The sequence below is a fragment of the Mytilus edulis genome, chromosome 3, assembly GCF_963676685.1.
Source record: "Mytilus edulis chromosome 3, xbMytEdul2.2, whole genome shotgun sequence".
NCBI lineage: Eukaryota > Metazoa > Mollusca > Bivalvia > Mytilida > Mytilidae > Mytilus > Mytilus edulis.
In genome coordinates this window covers 17,022,562-17,049,127 of record NC_092346.1, presented here as the reverse complement: position 1 = coordinate 17,049,127, position 26,566 = coordinate 17,022,562, and the positions used below count along the sequence as shown (strand labels likewise).

At 32.2% G+C, this 26,566-nt stretch overlaps 1 protein-coding gene across 2 annotated transcripts; it reads right to left on the bottom strand.

The window, feature by feature from the left end:
- Window positions 1-7,332: 7,332 nt before the first annotated feature.
- Window positions 7,333-20,644, bottom strand: LOC139515904 (thiosulfate sulfurtransferase-like). Of its 2 annotated transcripts, none has more exons than XM_071305659.1 (8): window positions 20,529-20,644; window positions 14,995-15,169; window positions 13,916-14,111; window positions 13,156-13,251; window positions 12,462-12,603; window positions 11,718-11,816; window positions 9,032-9,156; window positions 7,333-7,625 (listed from the first exon to the last, which is right to left on the bottom strand). In XM_071305659.1, exons 2-8 carry the CDS (start codon window positions 15,156-15,158, stop codon window positions 7,587-7,589), a joined length of 861 nt encoding a protein of 286 aa, XP_071161760.1. In that variant the 5' UTR covers window positions 15,159-15,169; window positions 20,529-20,644; the 3' UTR covers window positions 7,333-7,586. The 2 variants fall into 2 exon arrangements, with proteins under 2 accessions (XP_071161760.1, XP_071161761.1); XM_071305660.1 differs by lacking the exon at window positions 20,529-20,644 and adding an exon at window positions 16,972-17,168.
- Between the last annotated feature and the right edge of the window lie 5,922 nt (window positions 20,645-26,566).

The following is a 26,566-nucleotide window of genomic DNA, read 5'->3' as shown; positions in this document are numbered from 1 at the left end:
CCCTAATGCTGTCTATAACCCTAACCCTAATACTGTCTATAACCCTAACCCTAATACTCTCTATAACCCTAATCCTAATACTTTCTATAACCCTAACCCTAGTGCTGTCTATAATCCTAACCCTAATACACTCTATAACCCTAACCCTAATGCTGTCTATAACCCTAACCCTATAATACTCTCTATAACCCTAAGTCTAGTGCTGTCTATAACCCTAACCCTAATGCTGTCTATAACCCTAACCCTAATGCTGCCTATAACCCTTACCCTAGTGCTGTCTATAACCCTAACCCTAATACTCTCTATAACCCTAACCCTAGTGCTGTCTATAACCTAACCGTAATGCTGTCTATAACCCTAACCCTAGTGCTGTCTATATCCCTAACCCCAATGCTGTCTATAACCCGAACCCTAGTACTCTCTATAACACTAACCCTAGTGTTGTCTATAATCCTAACCCTAATACTCTCTATAACCCTAACCCTAGTGCTGTCTATAACCCTAACCATAATGCTATCTATAACTCTAACCCTAGTGCTGTTCTTAACCCTAACCCAAATGCTGTCTATAACCCTAACCCTAATGCTGTCTATAACCCTTACCCTAATGCTCTCTATAACCCTAACCCTAATGCTGTCTATAACCCTAACCCTAGTGCTGTCTATAACCTTAACCCTAATACTCTCTATAACACTAACCCTACTGTTGTCTATAACCCTAACCCTAGTGCTGTCTATAACCCTAACCCTAATGCTGTCTATAACCCTAACCCTAATACTGTCTATAACCCTAACCCTAATGCTGTCTATAACCCTAACCCTAATGCTGTCTATAACCCTAACCCTAGTGCTGTCTATAACCTTAACCCTAATTTTCTCTATAACCCAAACCCTAGTGTTGTCTATAACCCTAACCCTAGTGCTGTCTATAACCCTAACCCTAATGCTGTCTATAACCGTAACCATAATGCTGTCTACAACCCTAACCCTAGTGCTATCTATAACCCTAATCCTAATACTCTCTATAACCCTAACCCTATTCCTGTACACTCTATAACTCTAACCCTAATGCTGTCTATAACCCTAACCCTAATGCTGTTTATAACCCTAACCCTAATGCTGTCTGTAACCCTTACCCTAATACTCTCTATAACCCTAACCCTAGTGCTGTCTTTAACCCTAACCCTAATACTTTCTATTACCCTAACCCTAGGGCTGTCCATAACCCTAACCTTAATACTCTCTATAACCCTAACCCTAATGCTGTCTATACCACTAACCGTAATACTCTCTATAACACTAAACCTAGTGCTGTCTATAACCCTAACTTTAATGCTGTCTATTACCCTAATACTCACTATAACCCTAACCCTAATGCTGTCTATAAACCTAACCCTAATACTCCCTAAAATCCTAACCCTAATACTCTCTATAACCCTAACCCTAATACTGTCTATAAACCAAACCCTTATACTCTATAACGCTAACCCTAATACTCTCTATAACCCTTACCCTAGTGCTATCTATAACTCTAACCCTAGTGCTGTCTATAACCCTAACCCTAGTGCTGTCTATAACCCTAACCCTAATGCTGTCTATAACCCTAACCCTAGTGCTGTCTATAACCCTAACCCTAATGCTGTCTATAACCCTAACCATAGTGCTGTCTATAACCTTAACCCTAATACTCTCTATAACCCAAACCCTAGTGATGTCTATAACCCTAACCCTTGTGCTGTCTATAACCCTAACCCTAATGCTGTCTATAACCCTAACCCTAATACTCTCTATAACCCTACGTCTAGTGCTGTCTATAACCCTAACCCTAATGCAGTCTATAACCCTAACTCTATTGCTGTCTATAACCCTTACCCTAATACTCTCTATAACCCTAACCCTAGTGCTGTCTATAACCCTAACCCTAATACTCTCTATTACCCTAAACCTAGTGCTGTCTATAACCCTAACCCTAATACTCTCTATAACCCTAACCCTAGTGTTGTCTATATTCCTACCCTAGTGCTGTCTATGACCCTAACCCTAGTACTGTCTATAACCCTAACCCTAATACTCTCTATAAACCTAACCCTAATGCTATATATGACACTAACCCTAATACTCTCTATAACACTAACCCTAGTGCTGTCTATAACCCTAACCCTAATGCTGTATATAACCCTAACCCTAATGATGTCTATAATCCTAACCCTAGTGTTGTCTATAGCCCTAACCCTAATGATGTCTATAACCCTAACCCTAATGCTGTCTATAACCCTAACCCTAATACTCTCTATAACCCTACGTCTAGTGCTGTCTATAACCCTAACCCTAATGCAGTCTATAACCCTAACTCTATTGCTGTCTATAACCCTTACCCTAATACTCTCTATAACCCTAACCCTAGTGCTGTCTATAACCCTAACCCTAATACTCTCTATTACCCTAAACCTAGTGCTGTCTATAACCCTAACCTTAATACTCTCTATAACCCTAACCCTAGTGTTGTCTATATTCCTACCCTAGTGCTGTCTATGACCCTAACCCTAGTACTGTCTATAACCCTAACCCTAATACTCTCTATAAACCTAACCCTAATGCTATATATGACACTAACCCTAATACTCTCTATAACACTAACCCTAGTGCTGTCTATAACCCTAACCCTAATGCTGTATATAACCCTAACCCTAATGATGTCTATAATCCTAACCCTACTACCCTAACCCTAGTGTTGTCTATAACCCTAACCCTAATGCTGTCTATAACCCTAACCCTAATACTGTCTATAACCCTAACCCTAATGCTGTCTATAACCCTAACCCTAATGCTGTCTATAACCCTAACCCTAATGCTGTCTATAACCCTAACCCTAATGCTGTCTATAACCCTAACCCTAATGCTGTCTATAACCCTAACCCTAATGCTGTCTATAACCCTAACCCTAGTACTGTCTATAATCCTAACCCTAATACTGTCTATAACCCTAACCCTAATGCTGTCTATAACCCTAATCCTAGTGCTGTCTGTAACCCTAACCCTAGTACTGTCTATAACCCTAACCCTAATGCTGTCTATAACCCTTACCCTAATGCTGTCTATAATCCTAACCCTAATGCTGTCTATAACCCTAACCCTAATGCTGTCTGTTACCCTAACCCTTACACTGTCTATAACCTTAACCCTTATGCTGTCTATAACCCTAACCCTAGTGCTGTCTTAAACCCTAACCCTTATACTCTCTATAACCCTAACCCTAATGTTGTCTTTAACCCTAACCCTAGTGCTGTATGTAACCCTAACCCTAGTGGTGTCTATAACCCTAACCCTGATGCTGTTTATAACCCTAACCCTAATACTGTCTATAACCCTAACCCTAGTGCTGTCTATAACCCTAACCCTAATACTGTCTATAACCCTAACCCTAGGGATTTCTATAACCTTAACGCTAATACTCTCTATAACCCTTACCCTTATACTTTCTATAAGCCTAACCGTAATGCTGTCTATAACCCTAACCCTAGTGCTGTCTATAACCCTAACCCTAATGCTGTCTATAACCCTAACCCTTATACTCTCTATAACCCTAACCCTAGTGCTGTCTATAACCCTAACCCTAATACTCTCTATTACCCTAACCCTAGTGCTGTCTATAACCCTAACCTTTATACTCTCTATAACCCTAACCCTAGTGTTGTCTATAACCCTAACCCTAATGCTGTCTATAATCCTAACCCTGATGTTGTCTTTAACCCTAACATTAGTGCTGTCTGTAACCCTAACCCTAATACTGTCTATAACCCTAACCCTAATGCTGTCTATAACCCTAACCCTAGTGCTGTCTGTAACCCTAACCCTAGTACTGTCTATAACCCTAACCCTAATGCTGTCTATAACCCTTACCCTAATGCTGTCTATAATCCTAACCCTAATGCTGTCTATAACCTAACCCTAATGCTGTCTATAACCCTAACCCTAGTGCTGTCTGTAACCCTAATCCTTATACTGTCTATAACCTTAACCCTTATGCTGTCTATAACCCTAACCCTAGTGCTGTCTATAACCCTAACCCTTATACTCTATATAACCCTAACCCTAATGTTGTCTTTAACCTTAACCCTAGTGCTGTATGTAACCCTAACCCTAGTGGTGTCTATAACCCTAACCCTGATGCTGTTTATAACCCTAACCCTAATACTGTCTATAACCCTAACCCTAGTGCTGTCTATAACCCTAACCCTAATACTGTCTATAACCCTAACCCTAGTGCTGTCTGTAACCCTAACCCTAGTGATTTCTATAACCCTAACCCTAATACTCTCTATAACCCTTACCCTTATACTTTCTATAAGGCTAACCGTAATGCTGTCTATAACCCTAACCCTAGTGCTGTCTATAACCCTAACCCTAATGCTGTCTATAACCCTAACCCTTATACTCTCTATAACCCTAACCCTAGTGCTGTCTATAACCCTAACCTTAATACTCTATTACCCTAACCCTAGTGCTGTCTATTACCCTAACTCTAGTGCTGTCTATGACCATAACCCTAATACTGTCTATAACCCTACCCCTAATGCTGTCTATAACACTAACCCTAATACTCTCTATAACGTTAACCCTAACCCTAATACCCTCTATAACCCTAACCCTAATGCTGTCTATAACACTAACCCTAATACTCTCTATATAACTAACCCTAGTGCTGTCTATACCCCTAACCCTAATACTGTCTATAACCCTAACCTTAATGCTGTCTTTAACCCTAACCTTAGTGCTGTCTGTAACCCTAACCCTAATACTGTCTATAACCCTAACCCTAATGCTGTCTATAACCCTAACCCTAGTGCTGTCTGTAACCCTAACCCTAATACTGTCTATAACCCTAACCCTAATGCTGTCTATAACCCTAACCCTAATGCTGTCTATAATCCTAATCCTAGTGCTGTCTATAACCCTAACCCTAATGCTGTCTATAACCCTAACCCTAATGCTGTCTATAATCCTAACCCTAATGTTGTCTATAACCCTAACCCTAGTGTTGTCTATAACCCTAACCCTAATGCTGTCTATAATCCTAATCCTAATACTGTCTATAACCCTAACCCTAATTCTGTCTATAATCCTAATCCTAGTGCTGTCTATAACCCTAACCCTAATACTCTCTATAACCCTAACCCTAATGCTGTCTATAATCCTAACCCTAGTGCTGTCTATAATCCTAACCTTAGTGCTGTCTGTAACCCTAACCCTTATACTGTCTATAACCTTAACCCTTATGCTGTCTATAACCCTAACCCTAGTGCTGTCTATAACCCTAACCCTTAAACTCTATAACCCTAACCCTAATGTTGTCTTTAACCCTAACCCTAGTGCTGTATGTAACCCTAACCCTAGTGCTGTTTATAACCCTAACCCTGATGCTGTTTATAACCCTAACCCTAATACTGTCTATAATCCTAACCCTAGTGCTGTCTATAACCCTTACCCTGATGCTGTTTATAACCCTAACCCTAATACGGTTTATAATCCTAACCCTAGTGCTGTCTATAACCCTAACCCTAATACTGTCTATAACCCTAACCCTAGTGCTGTCTGTTACCATAACCCTAGTGATTTCTATAACCCTAACCCTAAAACTCTCTATAACCCTTACCCTTATACTTTCTATAAGCCTAACCGTAGCGACTTCTATAACCCTAAACTGTAGTAGTTCCTTTAAGAACATCTTTTAAACAATTAATACTTAAATCTGATTAAACACTATTTGTTAAATGATATTTTTATTATTAGCCTTATTACTAATATTATCTAGTACATAACGAAGAATTAATGAACAAAAATTATAGAATGTTTAAGTTTGAATAAATCTAGCGTATATTGCAGTCTCCAATGTACAATAATGCAATATAAATATAGACACAAATATTATTGTTACATTCGTTATTAATCAGTTTTTTACCCAACCCTGCATTCCAGCAATTTGTTAGCAATGTAACAATGATTGTTTTTGTATTATATTGTTACATTTCCATGAAACCGTAGCCAGTGCCTTTTCAAAATGTACCAATTTTGAATAGTATGAATAACAAATTTAATTATTTTGTGAAAAAAAATCCATATTCCTTACAACAAAATTTTTATGTTTAAATTTACCTGTGTATGTTTTTTTGTTTAACACCATTTTGTCTTATAGACTTTTTGACATTGCTTTTCATCTCGCCCTTTAAAAAAAAAATAATATTGTATTTATATTGTGTAACAGATCAAATTTATTGGTTTGGTATATGTTTTTTTGTTTTAGTTAATTTTATATTGATATTTTATAGTGTCTTTCTATGTTTCACTATAATTTCAGTCTGTTAGGGTGAAGGGTGGCACCTCTTTTAACATTTAAACAGTACCTGCCAACTTTTCAAAAACCCATGGGGGTTTTACATGCAAGATGGTTCTTATAGACTTACAAAACCTACAAGGGGGCTTTCAAATATAATTTAATGTTGTTTTTTTTTGGCTTAATCATACTTTTACAAGCCTATAGCCATTGTAAAATTAATTGTTTGGTTTAAATTGAGGACACAATTGCTCTTTCAGTTTCTATCTATCAATTATAATTTGATTGCCAAAAAAATGATACTGGACAAAATTGGTGATGCAAGGGCAATTACTGCTCACAAGAGTTGATGGATAATTTGGCTCATGTTTAACCGTATTTGTAGAACTTGTATGCTGATAAAGTTTCTCTCTATCCACTACAGTTTTCAATAAAAGATCTTAATTTGCTGATCATTTTCACTGCTTGCATTTTTTTCCATCTGTCAGTATTAAAGTTTCATAAATTTCATGATTGATGCCAAAAGAAGTTATGCATTTATAAACATTCAACATTATTCACTTTAAGACCCAAAAAATCAATTTCAGACAAGATATGGATGATGCCCCACTCTGCTCAATGTAGTTCTACATATATTAGATTTGACAAACAATAAAGTACAACTTGAAAGTGTTACATTGCTTTTTTTAAAAGACACAAATGATGCCCTCACCTGACCATAAGAAATTATAAATTTAACACTTAACAAATGCTTAATATGATGTTCTATCTTTTATTTTAAGAATAATTTAAAAATCAAAATCCTGTTAACAAGCACACTTCCAAAAAAATCTGCTGAGTGCTAAGCGGGAAGGCACCAAATACTAATTTTATAGTCTTTGGTTTCACTCCACCTGGGTTTGAACACACAATCTCCTGCACTCAAGGCAAACAAGAGACCACCAAAATGATCATATTTTTACATTTTTTTAACAGTTCAGCCAAATAAAATTAAGACATAAAGGCCTTGCTTTTAAAGTTTAATAATCAAATATATCTCCAAATATAAAATGTAATCTGCAAATTATAACAAATTTACACAAAATAAATATTTATTTCTAGGCTAATATGAAGTTCATATAATTATATGTAGTGAAAAGCATTTTTTGTCAAGGTACATGTATGAAATGACTAAAAATCATGTGGTTTATATGGTAACAATGCTATGGGTCAACAATATAGTCATAGGATTCAATTAAAGTACAGTTATGACTATGTTACTCAGTCATTCTCCCACTCCATTCTTTCCAGGAACCCTGAAAAATACTACAACCATTAAAAAAAGAAGTTTTCAACCTTTGCATAAAATTTTTAAAGTTCTGATGTATATTACAGTACACATATAAATCAACTGACTTGTTCTTTTTAATTCTAAATGTTTTATTCCTTGTTACAATTAGGGGAATGCAAAGCCCTTACAACATGAACTAGAGGCTCTTAAGAGCCTATGTCCCTCACCTTGCAGATGAGGAAAAAATTTATGAAAAATATCTCTTTTTGTTAATCTTGTATTGTTGATCATATAGTCTGTTTGTTGAATTGTCTCTCTATCATTTTTAGTTTTTGATCAAAACACAAAAGAGGGTGAAATAATACTAATATAAAGAAATAAAAGATATACTAACAATATCAAGAAATTGACTTGTTTTGTGATTAAAACTGTCTATTTATCTATCTTAATTTTAACATTTAAGGCAAACACAAACAAGAATGTGTCCAAAGTACACAGATGCCCCACTCGCACTATCATTTTCTCTGTTTATTGGACCGTGAAATTGGGTAAACAATCTAATTTTGCATTAAAATTAGATTGTTTACATCATACCATAGGGAAAAAGTGTACTAAGTTTCAAGTTGATTGGACTTCAACTTCATCAAAAACTACCTTGACCAAAAACTTTTACCTGAAACTCACACTTTTATTTTCTATGTTTAGTGGACCGTGAAATTGGAGTCAAAAATCTAATTTGGCTTTAAAATTTAAAGAATATCATATCATAAGGAACATTTGTACTAAGTTTCAAGTTGATTTGACTTGAACTTGTAGAGGGACAGACGGACGGATGAACAGATGAACAAACGGACAGACCAACAGACCATAAAACATAATGCCCCTCTACTATTGTTGGTGGGGCATAAAAAAGGGTAAATATTGCCATTAAATGGCAATAACTCCAATAAGGATGTATTGAACGATTACCTCCTTTTGTCTTTTTTGTAGATCTTGTCTTGCTTATAATTTTTTCTTATTTAAGTTTCCATCTATCTATTATAACTTTTAAGATACAAGTCAAACCGCAAAAAAATTGTACAAATCATCATCAAAGTGCAATAGAGTAATAAGAAGTGGGCTGAGGATTTCGACTTTGCAAATTAATTTGTAGAAGTCATGCAAATAAATTTTGCAATTTAAAGTTTCCCATTCTATTATAGTTTTTGAGATAATAGGCAACAATTAACAAAAATGGTAAAATCTGTCATTTAAAGGCTAAAACTCATGACAATTTGGATGTGTACATATGAAAAATTAGGCTAGTGCTCATCATCTTGAAATTTCTTCCCTGTCAGATTTGAAATCTCTATGTATAGCAATTTTCTAAATAATAGACAAAACTTGCAATTTACTCCATTGTTCTATTTTTAACCATGGCGTTAAACTTACATAATATAAAGGTGTATCATGTTTGCCTAGAAGTTCAGCTGCTGCAGACAAAGCACAGCCAGTTATTCCTCGGTAACACATGGCTATCAATGGACGACTTAAATCAACATTTTGTTGGTTAAATACTGAAAAAAAATGTACAAATACAGATATTAAAACACAATACATAAAATTTACAAACATTTTTATATTTTTTGTATTCATCAAATCAGAACAAACGTTTTATAGGCATTACTGTTAAAATATTATCATGAATTTTCACACCAAATACAGAATTGAATCACTATAAACATAAAAAAAAAAATGAAATGATTTGACTTAATCTGGTACTGTTACCATCTTGAATATGCAGTTACACACAATATTTAGTTTATTGCTGAAAGGCTTGTGATAAATAACAGCAATGAAGGGTTGTTCCTTTGCTAAAGGTTTTGTTAAGTATGTGTGTAGGGATTTAGTGTCATGAATGAATGGTAGTTGGTAAATAGTAACAAGAGGCTCTCAAGAGCCTGAATCGCTCACCTGAATTTTTTTGGTTTAATCTCTCATCAATGATTATTTTGGCTTTTCAATTTATTTAAATGTTCTTTGAATCGTCCTATTTTCTTCAAAAGCAAAAAAAAAAATCATTTTCTCCTATGTTCTATTTTAGCCATAGGAGCTATGTTTCTTGACATACAAGGAAATGAAATATAAAATTTATACTAGATACTCTGAAACTCTAAAACTCATTTAGCCTAAGTTTGGCTGAAATTGATACAGCAGTTTCAAAGGAGAAGATTTTTTAAAGTAAGTCAACATGATGAACAAATTGTGAAAAAAGTCTTTAAAGGGCAATAACTCCTTAAGAGGTCAATTGACAATTTTGGTCAAATTGACTTATTTGTAGATCTTACTTTGCTTAACATTTTTGCTATTAACAGTTTATCTGTATCTATAATAATATTCAAGATAATAACCAAAAACTGCAAAATTTCCTTAAAATTACCAATTAAGTGGCAGCAACCCAACAATAGTTTGTTTGATTCATCTGAAAATTTCAGGGCTGATAGATCTTGACCTAATGAACATTTTTACTCCCTGTCAGATTTGCTCTAAATGCTTTCGTTTTTGAGATATAAGCCAAAAACTGCATTTGACCCCTATGTTCTATTTTCAGTAACGGCGGCCATGTTTTTTGACGGATCAAAAATCGAAGCACACCATACTTTGAGCAGGATAATCTAAGGAACAATCATGCTAAGTTTCATCCAAATCCATTCAGCAGTTTCAGAGGAGAAGATTTTTTAAAGTTAGCAAATATGATGAACAAATTGTGAAAAATTGTCATTAAAGGACAATAACCCCTTAAGGGGTCAATTGACAATTTTGGTCATATTAACTTATTAGTAGATCTTACTCTGCTGATCATTTTTGCTGTTTACAGTTTATCTTTATCTATAATAATATTCAAGATAATGACCAAAAACTGCAAAATTTCCTTAAAATTACCAATTAAGTGGCAGCAACCCAACAATGGTTTGTTTGATTCATCTGAAAATTTCAGGGCTGATAGATCTTGACCTAATGAACATTTTTACTCCCTGTCAGATTTGCTCTAAATGCTTTTGTTTTTGAGATATAAGCCAAAAACTGCATTTGACCCCTATGTTCTATTTTCAGTAACGGCGGCCATGTTTTTTGACGGATCAAAAATCGAAGCACACCATACTTTGAGCAGGATAATCTAAGGAACAATCATGCTAAGTTTCATCCAAATCCATTCAGCAGTTTCAGAGGAGAAGATTTTTTAAAGTTAGCAAATATGATGAACAAATTGTGAAAAATTGTCATTAAAGGACAATAACCCCTTAAGGGGTCAATTGACAATTTTGATCATATTAACTTATTAGTAGATCTTACTCTGCTGATCATTTTTGCTGTTTACAGTTTATCTTTATCTATAATAATATTCAAGATAATGACCAAAAACTGCAAAATTTCCTTAAAATTACCAATTAAGTGGCAGCAACCCAACAATGGTTTGTTTGATTCATCTGAAAATTTCAGGGCTGATAGATCTTGACCTAATGAACATTTTTACCCCATGCCAGATTTGCTCTAAATGCTTTCGTTTTTGAGATATAAGCCAAAAACTGCATTTGACCCCTATGTTCTATTTTAAGTAATGGCGGCCATGTTTTTTGACGGATCAAAAATCGAAGCACACACTTTGTGCAGGATACTCTAAGGAACAATCATGCTAAGTTTCATTCAAATCCATTCAGTAGTTTCAGAGGAGAAGATGTTTGAAAAATTGTTAACGACGACGACGACGACGGACGCCAAGTGATGAGAAAAGCTCACATGGCCTTTTAGGCCAGGTGAGCTAATAAACAGCATCTGTATTTAATTGATTATTATCTTTGTTAACTTCTAAATTAATTTTTCAATAGGTGTCTGTTTATTACATGTATATCAATGGATCTTGAACGTAATTTAGCAAAGAACTAAAGAGAATCTTGCTCATTTTTTGTTTCATTTTGTCTCATTTCATGTTTTTTTATTGTAGCTGATTCAAGGGCTGAAGTTGTCTCATAGATAAGTATAGAACTATAAGCAAAATACATAGTGCAAATATCATTTGTACTAAGATCTTCCAAAAGAAACGTTTAACTTGGAGCTATTCATATAACTATATTCTTACATTCCTTAATTTCATCTACAGCTTTAAAAGTTCCATCGTCATTAAACAATGATCTATATGGTATATTCTTAGCACCGGGAATAAAGTTTTTTATATCACCTGAAATAGAAAAAAATATATAAATAAAAGACTTGAAAGCTAGTGTTTTTATAAGTGGTCTGATTTCAAAAGATATTTGTTTTTAAATTTTATTCTAGTTTACAATTTCCTGTATTTAAAAAAGTTGAAAATTAAAAACAAAAAAATAAAAACAAATGTGCCAAGAAACATGTCCTGTCGAAAAGTAGTTATCACATCATAGAAAGGTCAAATTCAGATTTCGGTGAAGTTCATAGATTTTGGTAGATTTTAAAATGGTTATATGGGTAGTCTACTTGTTTCAAAGCAAAGTTTCTTCATTTAATACCAAATAAAGCCCTAACATACTTCAACCATTGTCATAAGATCACTTTGCTTGCTTAAATATTAAAAACATTTGTCATAAAATAACTGCTGATGTGAAATTGATGATTAAATCAAATGCAGATATAGGATTTTAGCAAAAGGGGGCTCTGGGCCCCTAAACCTAGGAAACATTTGGAGTGGTACACATGTGTACTAAGTTTCAAGTTAATTGGACTTCAGTTTCATCCAAAACTACCTTTACCAAAAACTTTAACCTGAAGTGGGACAGATGGACAGACGCACAAACCAGAAAACATAATGGCCATAAATGGGGCACAAAAATCTCATTTATAATGTTACCTATACTTGTCTGTATTACTTTATTAAATGCACCTGGACCACGAGCATCTATGATTTGCTCTTTCTTTGAATTGACACTATCCTTCATATGGTGGTAATTCTTCATCAATGATTGATCTAGTCTCGATTTGAAATCACCTCTCTGAAAAATAACAAAGGAAGATGACATGTTATTAACCAAAATTATCTAAAGTTTTTTAGAAATGTATGTAGACTTTGGCAAAACTGTGAAATCAAATACTGTGGATTAGACATTATTCATGGAATATGCATTTCTGTAGATTTTGTGGTTTTAGGCTATTATACCACTAATTTAAATGTTCATGAAATTTCAGAAATTCAAATTTTCTATAGATGCAGACTTTTGCAGAACCATGAAATTAAGTATCCACCAAAAAATAATGTGTACTAAACTTGGCAGCATTTTCCTTGATCTATTGGTTTTTCATCTTTGATCTTTATAATTTTGACCAAATCTCACACATTTGCAACATGAAAACTTGGCCCATGGCAGTGCTGTATGTCTTAAATCACACAAGTCTAGATCTAGAACAACTTCAAAGTTGTTTTTTCAGCTTTTTTCACCCTTGACATCGGAGGCACTTCAACATCTTGTTTGTTGAAATTTTACCCTACAGACAAAGGTACATTTGTAACAAAAATAACCTGTATTAAACTATTTTCGGCTGTATACCTCTACATCTGGTTCCTCTGTAGTAACTGGATAACCATCTCTCACCCATTTTCTTAGTCCACCATCTAATACTGATGTGTTTCTGTGGCCATACAACTAAAACATATACTCAAACTTTTTATTGAAGAAAGAGAGTTGAAGGTTTGTGATTGTAGACAAAAAAAAAATGTTCATCTAAAAAATAAAACAGATGAAAAACCTTATAAAATTGAATGCTTGGATTATAAGATATGCTTGCTTCCTACAGACAAGACAGAAAATTTGATTTGTCACTTGCTTTCATTTCTATAAAAAAAATCAAAATATTGCATATATATATTTTTAATGTTTACATATCTTAGAAATATAGCATATCTATTATCAACTAAGACCTTGTATCTAAATAAAGCTTTGATCACCTAACTTCATCCGAACATAGTGTTGTATTATTGCACATACAAGACATATCAACTGTTAAAGTATAATGAACCAGAGATGTCCATTTTAAAGCTACCAGTAAGTACATATATTGTAGCAATATAAGTCATATTTCTAGTTCATTCTTTGACTACTTTTGTCTGATGTTTTGACTATTTTTGTAATGATATGTTCAATTATGTTCACTTCTTCCACCTTTTGGATTTTACCTTAGATTTTGGCATTTTTGTAAGATACCTTGTATTCAGAAATTTCTATTTAACCTAAAAAATCTCCCATTGTTACTCTCTATCACACAAAAACATGAAAGCTCTGTAATAGATTGATAATTATGATACCTTACCCTAAGTAGCCACCAAGCTCTGAGCGCAGCATCAGAATTCATTCTATCGTATAATACAACATGCGTATCTGGTGAAACACCAAGACTCTGTACGTAATCGGTGAAGCAATGGGGGTCCGGCAAGTCAAACGGAATTAGTGGAGTGCTCTTTGAACAATTCTGTGGATTAAAATACACAGAGGATGGTATGTGGCCCCTGTAATGAATAAAAAATAAATATGTGTATCAGGGAATATCATATATATGTATTGCCAATGTAGAAAAATAAACAGGATCATTATGGAATATGGTTTATATGGCCCCTCTTAAAAAATTAAAACTGTTCATTACGGAATATGATTAAAATTGAATTTGCCAATTAAAACTATCTTCACACAAGCAGTCAGAGTTATATGACATAAATTACAATTTTTCTGACAAGTCAGAAAGTTTGTTATCATGAGTTATCTCCCATCCTTTTTGTTTAAAATAAAAACCTGACTTCCACATGTCATATAAATTTTCATGCAATTTTTGTTCTATCCCAATTTTGAATTTTGACTTGATTTGTTTAAAAATAAAAAAATAAAAAATATTTCAAGTTCCGTGGAAAGAAACTGACCAAAATTAGAACTGAAATTAAATCTTATCATTTGCACCTTTTTATTTTTTACCTGAAATTACATAAACTTAATTCAGAAATTTTATTGAACGTACTAATGTAAGTTGCTCTAAAAAGTAAATATGTGTGAAGAAAAGAAATAATGTAATTGTAAAAGGAAGAAAATATATCACCACATGGTGATAACAAAGATAAATTTTTGGTGGTTAATGCCACTTTTCATACTTCTTGTGGCGGTCCATTCTTATTTATTAAGCTAGAGTACATGTCAATACACACAGAGAACATTCAGCTCAGGAAACAGAAAATCTTTGTGAATCAAAATTGGAGACAAATGCACCTTAATTCATGTAGTTGTAGGTTTCATACTAACAACCTCAGTGTTTACAGGCTAGTGTACATTGTAGAACAACATTAACATTAACAACTCTGTCACTGAGGCCTCTATGTTACAGATAATAAGATCAAATATACATACTGTTGATAAAAATCTTTATATCCGTCAGTTTTGTCATCATCAAAATCATACGATGAATCAAGGACTCTGAAATCTTTACCAAGTCTGTTTCCTCTCCATACAGATGCTAGCTTTTCCCTCAGATGGTTAGTAGAGACCAATAAACCAACCCTTTTAATGGTCATGTCTTCTTATTCTTAAAAAAAAGTATAACCACTTCTAATTAGGCCACAATAAATATATAATTGTTTCCAGCCTCACAACAGAACAGAATGTTGTGTATGGCATGTATGGGGCAGTCTATGGGGTGAGGATGGGTGTTTTTTTTTTTAATTTCAAACCATTTATCTCTTATAATTATTATGTTTGCCTTTTATTCTCTATTCATTATATTTTAGCTTCCAATTATTCTCTATTCATTATTCATATTTTTAAGCCTAAAATTTTTCTCTTTTTTTTTTAATTGTTCTGTCCCTTAAATTTACCACTATTATCTATTCTATAAAATCCATCCAAACCCTCCAATTTTTAACACCTTCACTAAAATTAATTTGGCTCCTTTAATTTTTATAAAATTTTAACAAAGTATTTACTTTGACCCTTTGACAAAAATATAAAAATTTCAAAAATTTTAAACCAACCATTTTATCAGAAAAATTACACTGGTTATATAGCAGTTTGACAAACACTAATTTTGATCGTTGAGAAGCTTAATATTCCCTTAACAACACAACGTTATTTAAACTTTTTAGTTGATTTTACAGAGTTATCTCCCTGTAGTGTTAGGTACCACCTTAATTGTGATACATATTTAACTCTTAGCTTATATAGAGTATCTATTATTTTAGTTCAGCAATTTTATAAATATAACTAAAAAACTTTAATGAAAATTAAATTAAATGAAATTGTCTAATGCACACCTTTCATTTTTAAAATTGTGGTATGTTTGGGTTTTTAAACATGTAAAAAACATATGCAGTCGAGTGACTTCTTTGAGATTTCTTGTAAAAAAGTTTAAAAAAAATATATCTTAATTAATTCTTGCATCTAATAGTAGTAGTATGACCATACCACACTTTCAGTCAGTATAATTAGAGTTAACAACATGAACATACTTGGGTAGATTTCAAATTGTTGCACTCATAAACAGTGGCGGATCCAGAGGGGGGCGTAGAGGGCGTATGCCCCCCCCCCCTTTGCTTGGACTTGTTTTTTTGTAAAATGATTAGTCAGACTAGACTTCGTGAACTTTGCCATTTCCCGTGTATTTAATTTTTTTGCAACAATTCTTTACCTATCTTTACGCTGGTATTTACTGATTATGTCAAAGTCATGAGATTTGCTATGGTGGAGTTGACCAGTGCGTTGAAAAAACGTCACTCAGTCATTTTGAAATTCAAATTACAGTAAGACAATGCTTAGGCTGAGGATGACAATCATGACACTTTAAAGCGACACAGGATTGAGCAAGAACATATTGACTTTTATTTCACAATTCCACCAAACAGAAAGTAATACTCTATTACAATCTCATGAAAAAAAAAGTTCCACAGCAACATTATTTACATACGAAAACATAAAATAACATAGTTGAACAATGATCCCCAGTCAGTATAAGCTCTAGATAGATTTAAGAGCCTAAGGAACGAACCATTTGATTTGAGGAGGCAGTCTGAGATATTTGAGAGAAAAAAATCTGACTCTGATGTTTGCCTTAAACAAAAATTCTGGCCGTATCTGGATTGAAAACAATTGAAATTTATTAAAAAATTCCAGCACAAGAATTATGCCATTTCCATAATTAAAAATAATTCCAAGTTCAAATAATAGCCTGTTATATATATTTCAATGTATGTATATATATACATGGTAGCAATATTTGTAATAACTCTATCTCATAAAGCGTTGAATTCACAGCATAAAATTTCATTACATGTACATGATGTATATTACATTAAAAAAATATATACAATTTATATCTATTCTGAGTATTCAAACCTTTAGATTACTGATAAGTATATATAAAGCTCAAATAAATCACATTTAAATATCTTTAACAACAATTCATCACATATGTCCCATTCACATCAAATAAAATGAAAATAATAATTATAATAATCTGTTTATATATATGCAATGTTTTCTTGTTTTTTAACACATTATATAATTATATGCAGAACGTGCATCCTGAAGTTGACCTTGATCTAAAAACAAGGCCAAACTTACAATATCAATCAATAGGAAATGATGTAATAATTTTTTTACATGTCAACGACCTCAAAAGTCACGTCTTCATTTCTAAGTCACATTTACCTACTAAATGTACTAAGGATGTCTGTCTTGGTTGCAAACCTTATTTTAGCAATACAGCTGTCACACAATCAGGAGGTTTGGCTAGCTATAAAACCATGTTTAACCAGTTATTTCTTCAGAAAATGTCTGTTCAAAGTCAGCAATATGACAGTTTTTTTCTCATGTTCCTTTCATTCATAATGTTTGAATTTATCAGTTTTTATGGACTTTCTATTTTTTTAATTTGCCTTGGAGTTTGGTATTTTTGCTATACTATCTAACTTCATATAACCATGATAATGACATTGGACAACATTAATGTACATGTTGTATTTGATTACCAAAATCCATATTCTTATATGGCCCTTTTCAACATAAAAATGTTTTCTATTGACTTTGAAAGAATTATATGGCTACTTCAATTTTCTAATAATTAGCTAGATTATAATCATTCATGGGGTATTTTATTTCATGATTATTGTTAATGGGTTTAAAACTGAAGTGACATACAATTTCACTGGAGTGTTCAACAAATTAGGAATTTCAGATAGAATTCTATATATGTCATGTATGTATACCATGTATACAGAGTTCGTTAAAACAACAAAATTGTGTACTAATAAAATAAACAGGTCAATTTGAACCTCAATCATTGAAATCCATGAAATTAAAACATTGATAAAATGATAAAAAATGGCATTTATGCACCATGGGAAGATAATTTGGAGCTTTTTCAATGATATGCCCATTTTAAAAGTCATCTGCATGATCTGGGGACAAAACTAATTGATTCTTTTGGGTGATTTTTTTACCATATGATAAAGTAACAACTAATAAAGTAATAAATATAATTTCTTATGAAAAAAAAGGTTTGAATTTTTGCTGAAATTTTTGTACCCTTGAGCATGTTGAGCCTCCTTAATTAACATGAACATGAATAATCATAGAACTAAAATACAATTAATGTTAATAGCATACATTGACATATGAAATAAGGAATCCACTTGTGTTTTCTATACAATTATCACGCTTTCTAAGCTAGAATAGGATATTCCTGATCTTCAGGACTTGCTCTGCAAAACCCCATCAATCAGGGCCGTAACTGGGGTTCGAATTCAGAGGAGGCAGGGGTTTTGGGGCCGCCGATTGAGGCCCCCAAGATAGGGGGTTTGAGGGGCAGAGCCCCCGCCGATTGTTTTTCTCTCAGCATGCTCAGGCAATGGCTAAAAATGACCCGTTTCCCTTCGATTTCCTTACTTTAAGAAACATCAGTTTTGCTTGAACCTGGAAGCAATTTTTATGCAAAAACAAGCTGAGATTGCTGTTCGGGGTGAGCCAAGGCTCCGTCTTGAACGCCGTACTTTGACCTATAGATAATTATTAATATTAAAATTCATTGTGACCGCCGATTTTTCTATCTTAGTAAAATGGCTAAAAATAACCCGTTTTCCTTCGATTTCCTGACCGTGACTGTTAGAAACATCAGTATTGCTGGATCCTGGGAGCAATTTTTATGCAAACAATTATTCTCTATGTATTTAAAGATATTTTTGTTAGAAATCAAACTGGTAAGTTAAAAAAAACATATAAAGCAAGATTAAAGAACGCAAGATTTTTTTATCGAGGACCTTGAATTTCAATATTGTTGAAAGCTAAACAGACATGTTAATAACTACAACCAGGGACTTTCTATGCTAGTATATACTTAGTATAGAAAGTCCCTGCTACAACAAATGGGAGGCATTGACCATAATGTTCTCGTACTATCGGGAGACGTTAAAAAACGATCCAACAGCTGATTCAGCCGATAATGAATTTCCGATATCTTAAAAGATTCACAATACAAAGGTAATTTCCTCTGCACAATTGAGCCCCTAAATACATGTGAATAGTTATGTTTTATTCAAAATTGTAGAAAGCAAAGTTTTATATGTGTTCTCGTACGAATACTGAATAACAGACGGAAGGCCACACGAAAAAAATAAATAAAATAAATACTGAAACGGTTCACTTTCGATCAAAAATCCGGAAAATGACAGACATATCACATATCATGATCTCATGATAACAATGTTAAAACTGTAAACTAGTGTTGTGTATAATGTAAATTCAAGATCTTCGTGTATATATTGTCAATATTTCATTTTATTACTTCAAAAAAAAAATTGGTATAGAAATTGCCTCATAGGTAGTTACGGCCCAGTCAATTATACCATGCAGGCTTATAATGGTCCAAATAATTAGGATGTCTTGAATGTCTATTTCATTTTTCTAATCTTTCTTTGACACCTATCTAGCCTCTCAAGAGGGAGGTAGTGGGGGGTTCTGAACACAGAAACAAGTGAAATTAAAATTGCAAAAACACATTGCATGGTAAATTATAAAAATCAAGAAAAAGAAGCATGAAAATAAAATCCTAAATATTATAGTTTATAGGTAAAAGGTACTAGAAGTTCGCTAGTTGCAAATGTTTAAAAAAAAATATATTCATAGTAATTCATAGTAATTTAATAACACTTAATATCCTGGGAACAGATAATTTAAAACAATCTCCTGACTAACTTTGAATTTAGTCCTCAGATTTAGTTTTTAATTAAATCAATGATTTGTACATGTTGTATGGTGAGACTATACAAATCCTTGATTAAATGCTGGACAAGCACGAAAATTAAGAGTACCAATTAACACCAAACACTGAAAATAAATAAGAGGAAACACAATGCATGCCCATCAAACCAAACACAAGAAAACGAGAAATAAAACATCAAAATACGAAAACATGTGAACTAAACAGAGTGAATATGCTGCACCATGTGCACGAAAATAACGCTTTACCACCCTCTATCTAGTCCAAAAATTATGACGGCTGGCAAGGGAGTAGTTATTTGGACTACCCTCTATCAAGACCTGTAGCAGTCTCAGTTATTTGGACTTACCACTATATATATACAGTACAGGTTTATATAATATATATGATATAATATAAAATTATTTGTTCTGACTTCTGTCAAGTATTGCATAATTTCACCTGGTATTATACAGAAACAGTGAAGAGAACCTATCATTGAGAAATTGTGCCTCTTATCATTGAAAAAATATATCTCTCTTTATTTTTTTGTTGTTTATTTTTGTATTTGTACTTTGTAAATGTGAGGTGAAAAGTGTTTTGAAACAACTTTTGACCTTTGACAGTTGTTTTATAAGACCAACTTGAAGTTTTCAATTCGTTCAATCATTAAACTATAAATTTATAGTTTCCTTACTTTCAATTTCCCCATTAAACTTTTCAACACCGGTAAAAACTTCTGCTCCACTGGGTTGACACTCATGGGAGATAACTAGAAATTAGTGCCACAAGAAGGGACCATCTCAAAATCCGACCAATAAATTACTTCAAGAAAGTAGATAACTTTTTTGTTCATCACTAAAAATTGTTAATTTTCATTGTTTTTGACAAACTATTGTAATGTCCAGTCGACATAGAAACAAAGTAAAATAAAATTCATACAAATCATAAAGTTCTGATTTTTTTTTATCACATTTATTTCCCCTTTCGTGCTCTTTTTTTATTTACTGGGTCCCGGTTATTCCCTTATCTCCTAAGTAGGAAACCAGGGGTTACACTAATGACTGGACCGAATGACAGGACCGAATGACAGGACCAAATGAAAAATGCTAATAACTTTTTCATTTCTCGAAGGATTGATCTCAAATTTGAAATATATTAAGATTTCATCATTTGATAAATAGATTTAAGAAAAAAATTTAAAAGTTTTGTAAGAAACTTTAGAAAATGTGACATGACCAACTTTGATAATGACAGGACCAACATCGAGAATGACAGGACCAAATAAAAATGCTAATAACTTTTTTGTTTTTTCAAAGGAATTATTTCAGATTTGAAATATAAAATGGTATGTCATATTTTGAAACCAAAATGTTGTAAAAAATATAGATTTATTTTCAAAAACTTTCGAAAACGTGACATGACCATCGCTGATTGACAGGACCAACCTCGACAATGACTGGACCAGATAAAATTGCTAATTTCTCTTTTATTTCTCAAAATATTTTTCTGAAATTTGATATATAATAAGATTTCATCATTTGATAAATAGATTTAAGAAAAAAAAATTAAAAAAATTGTAAGAAACTTTAGAAAACGTTACATGACCAACTCTGATAATGACATGACCAACATCGACAATGACAGGACCAAAGTAAAATGCTAATAACTTTTTTTATTTTTCAAAGGAATTCTCACAGATTTGAAATATAAAATAATATGTCATATTTTGAAAAATAAATGTTATAAAAAATATAGAAAGTTTAAACGTGACATAACCATCGCTGACTGACAGGACCAACCTCGACAATGACAGGACCAGATGAAATTGCTAATTACTTTTTATTTCTAAAAAATATTTTTCTGAAATTTGAGATATAGTCAGATTTAACCATTTTATACATAAAAATAGGAATGATATAGGGAAAAAAAATACTAAAAGCTTGCTGTAATGTGACCTGACCAACACTAACAATGACAGGACAAACCTTGACAAGGACAGGACCAAATAAAAATGCTATTCACTTTTTAATTTTGAAAAGGAATTATGTCAGATTTAAAATAAAATGTGATCTCATCTTTTAAAATATCAATTAAAGAAAAAAAAATCTAGATTTTTTTTATTGCGAAAACGTGAAATGACCATAGTCCCTACTATAGAAATCCTGGTTGAAATTAATAATAATAATTAAAACACACACATTAAGATTGAATGATTTATAAGCTTTTAGAAAATAAGGGAAAAAGCTAATTTTATTTATCTTTGGTGTAAATATTTATCATATTAATTGGTATTTCACACATGCTATATCTTAACTCTTTAACTATGTATTTGGGTTGAGAATAAAGATCATTCATTCATTCATTCATTCAGATTATTTTGTATATTAATTACCGGACATAATCTGACACGTCTGAAAACAATTATAAGGTAACAAACAAAAGGTGTGACATAAGCCATAAATAAGTTGATAAATCCAATAAAGATTGTGATGACAGTAATTAAAATCACATAATAGTTCAAGTCGTTGTTTTATTCAATATTTTCAGAACATTAAATAATTATTTCCATGTATGCTTGAGTATATGCAGGGTATATCTTGATAGTTTCCCCCCTCATAATAAATAAACAAATAAACATTTCTTGAAGTATGCCCGCCACCCTTGCATGCATGATTTCTTGGTAGTTTCAAATATTTTCATAAAATATACTGAATCAAACATTTTCACGGACTACTTTAAAAGGTTTGATACCTTTTCAAAGTGGCTTAAATTGGGCTTCATGATGTCAAGAAATATTATGATGACAATTCAATAAATCTGAATTTATCTATAGTTTAATGAACAATCTCTTAAACTATAAAATGATTATATGTAATTACATATAAATATTTCAAGATCTCTGTCTTAAATATAGTGATCATTCGTGTCTTTTTGTCCTGTGACTCTGCATGTCCTGTGACTCTCTGCCAACATACGTTTAGCATGTTTAGTAGCTAGGTCAAGAATTTTAACCACCATAGAATATATTTTCCTGAATTTATAAGATATATCTTACTAATTATGGATCAGAATTGAACAATTTCAGTAAAATCATTGGCCAGATCATAGCCGATGTTGGTCAGGTCACACAACCGCAAGCTTTCAACTTCAATACGTTTTTTTTCTATATTTTTCTTATATGATGTGCAAAATGGTCTTAATTGTCATTATTTCAAATTTGAGAGGAATATTCTGACAAATGTTATGCATAATTAGCATTTTTATTTGGTCCTGTCATTAATTGTCCTGTTATTGACAACGTTAACCAGGTCACATTTCAGCAAGCTTTTTATACCTTTTCTTATATTTATGTATAAAATGGTATAATCTTCACATATTTTAATTTTCAGAGAAATATTCTGCGAAATAAAAGAATAATTAGCAATTTCATTTGTTCAGGTCTTTGTCGAGGTTGGTCATGTCAGTCAGCGATGGGATCATGTCACGATTTTGAAAGTTTTTGAAAATAAATTATTATTTTTTATAACATAAATGTTTCAAAATGTGACATATCATTTTATGTTTCAAATCTGAGATAATTCTTTTGAAAAATAAAAAAGTTATTAGCATTTTTATTTGGTCCTGTTATTGTCGAAGTTGGTCCTGTCATTATCAGAGTTGGTCATGTCACGTTTTCTAAAGTTTCTTATATATTTTTTGTGTATTTTTTTTTTAATTTATTTGATAAATGATGAAATCTTATTATATTTAAAATTTTAGAAAAATATTTTGAGAAATAAAAGAGAAATTAGCAATTTCATCTGGTCCGGTCATTGTCGATGTTGGTCCTGTCAATCAGCGATGGTCATGTCACGTTTTCGAAAGTTTTTGAAAATAAATCTATAATTTTTATAACATTTTGGTTTCAAAATATGACATACCAATGGAGAGATAAACGGAGTTATATTTTTAGATTTAAAGAAAGCTTTTGATCTGGTTAATCATATAATTTTATTGAAAAAACTTGAATATTATAATGTTTCAAATTTTACACTAGACTGGTTTAAGTCATACTTGTTTGAACGAAGCCAACAAGTTAAGGTCAATAACGTCATGTCTAATACTAAATGCATAAAAACTGGGGTACCACAAGGTTCTATCCTGGGCCCTTTGTTATTTATTTTATATATCAATGATTTACCACTTAATATAGAACATTCATTAATAGATTTATATGCAGATGATTCTACATTACATTGTAAAGGTAATAATTTACTTCAGTTAACTTCTAACCTTCAAAATGATATTCATGTAATTGAAAACTGGTGTGCGCAAAATTGTATGAAATTAAATGCCAAAAAGTGTAAATCAATGATTGTTGGTTCAAAACAAAGACTTTGTTCAACTGGAAACAGTTTAGATATCAATATTTCAAATGAACAAATAGAAAATGTAGATTGTGAAAAACTTCTCGGTTTATATATTGACAAAAACCTAAATTGGAATCAGCAGATAGATAAAATGTCATGTACTATATCAAACAGAATCAATTTATTACAAAAGATAAGAAAATATTTACCTATGCATATACGTATTATCTATTTTAATGCTTATATTCTGCCACTATTTGATTATTGTTGCAATATATGGGGAAGCTGTTGTGAAAGTGGAATAAATAAACTTAATAAGTTATTAAAGAAATCTGCTAGGGTTATAGTAGAAGCTGACATAATGACATCATCCAGTTTATTGTTTAATAGTTTACGCTGGTTAAATGTGGAAAAACGCATTCAATACCAAAAGGCAATACTTGTATTTAAATCATTAAATGGTATGGTTCCTAACTATTTACAAGAAAATTTTCATTTTACTGATAATCAAAATTATAACTTACGTTCAGCTGATGAAAAAGTATTAAATCTTCCAAAACCAAAAACAAATTTTTTAAAGAAAACATTTACATATTCAGGTTCTCAAATATGGAACAGTTTACCAAATGAAATAAAAATGAGTAATACACTTGTATCTTTTAAAACAAAATGTTACAAATTTTTCATCAATTGTGCAAATTAATATGCTTTTTCATTATTATTTAAATACAATTGTATATTGTGTATAATATAACTTTATAATACTCTATGTACTTATAAATATGTTATTATTATTTTGAGGACTCTCAGGAAGATTAGTTTTAACTAATGGGATCATCCTCTTGAAATAAAGATTATTTATTTATTTATTTATTTATTTATACCATTTTATATTTCAAATCTGAAATAATTCCTTTGAAAAACAAAAAAGTTATTAGCAATTTGATTTGGTCCTGTCATTCTCGATGTTGGTCCTGTCATTATCAGAGTTGGTCATGTCACGTTTTCTAAAGTTTCTTACAAAAATTTTTAATTTTTTTTTTAAATCTATTTATCAAATGATGAAATCTTATTATATTTCAAATTTGAGATCATGCGCGTAGCTACGTTTACGTCAAAACGCCCGGGCGTACACTTGAATTTTGAAAATAAAAAAAAATAATCGACATAGAATAAGAAAAACTGGTCAAAAGCACATCAGCCTTGTGCTTCTTTTTTCAATGGATTGTAATTTTGAATAAAAAGGGACTAAATTTACTCAAATAGATCATTTAATATATTTGTTCGAATCTTTTGTAAGTCTGAATCTACTATGAATTCTACGTACTTTTCTTATATCTAAAGCAATTCACTATCTGCTCAGATTCGATATGCTGTTTGTATTTTTGTCGAGCCTGTGATTTATGTCCCAAAAGCGAGACAAAGCGGCGTCAATATTTAGGTTCCGAATGTGGATAAAGTCTTTTGATTGACTCTCCGTGAAATTTTACGAAAGTTTGGACAGAAACTGTTTATGATCAAAAGAGTATTCAGAGGAATATAATAATGATATTATATCGTTTATTTTCCCGCATTTTAAGGACAAAATGTATTTCTTTCTGCAATTAATAAGTGGTCGCAGTTTGGGCTTACATTTTGTTATTTCTCAATTACATTAACTACTTGTCGAACCTTCATCGAATTTTATGAAAATGCCTAAGAAGCTTTTTCTATGACTAATGTCTAAAGCTAAAATTTTGAAAGCATTTGTTTTCGTTCATTTTTCTGTTCTTTTCTGATAGACAGATAGCAGAACTCTTCTTTACGCAATTAATTGTTTTACATGCTCAATTTATAAAACCTTCATAGATTGTCGTGAAATATTCCAGATCAAGAAAAAAATATCAAAAGAAAATTTTAGATTTTTTTTTTAAATCCCTTTAAAGGAATGATAAATTGATTCACTTTTTGTGGGAAGAAATCCTAGGTGTTCCAGAATTTTTTTATATTGCTCCTCTTAGAATTTTTTTTTTCGTGTTCATTAAAAGGTGCTTTTGTCGATTGTATGCTCACTCATGGCACCGTTTAAACTTATTTAAAAGTAATATTGGTTTGGACGTTTTCTCTAAAACCAATGACCATTAAGCTAGTTTCCAGTTTAACACGATGAATAAGTTAACATATTACAAAATTTAACCAAAACAAATAAACCATTTAGATTCAAAAGTATGTTGCTATCAATGATTTTTTACTGACAGGAAACATTATGGTAGCTTTCCCTTTTGAACCCACTACCAGCAGGTGCTTTAACATTGAGCGGTTGGAATCCTTCATATCCCTCGCCAAGGTTCGGGCGTACACGTAAAAATGACCCAGCTACGCCACTGGAGATCAATCCTTTGCG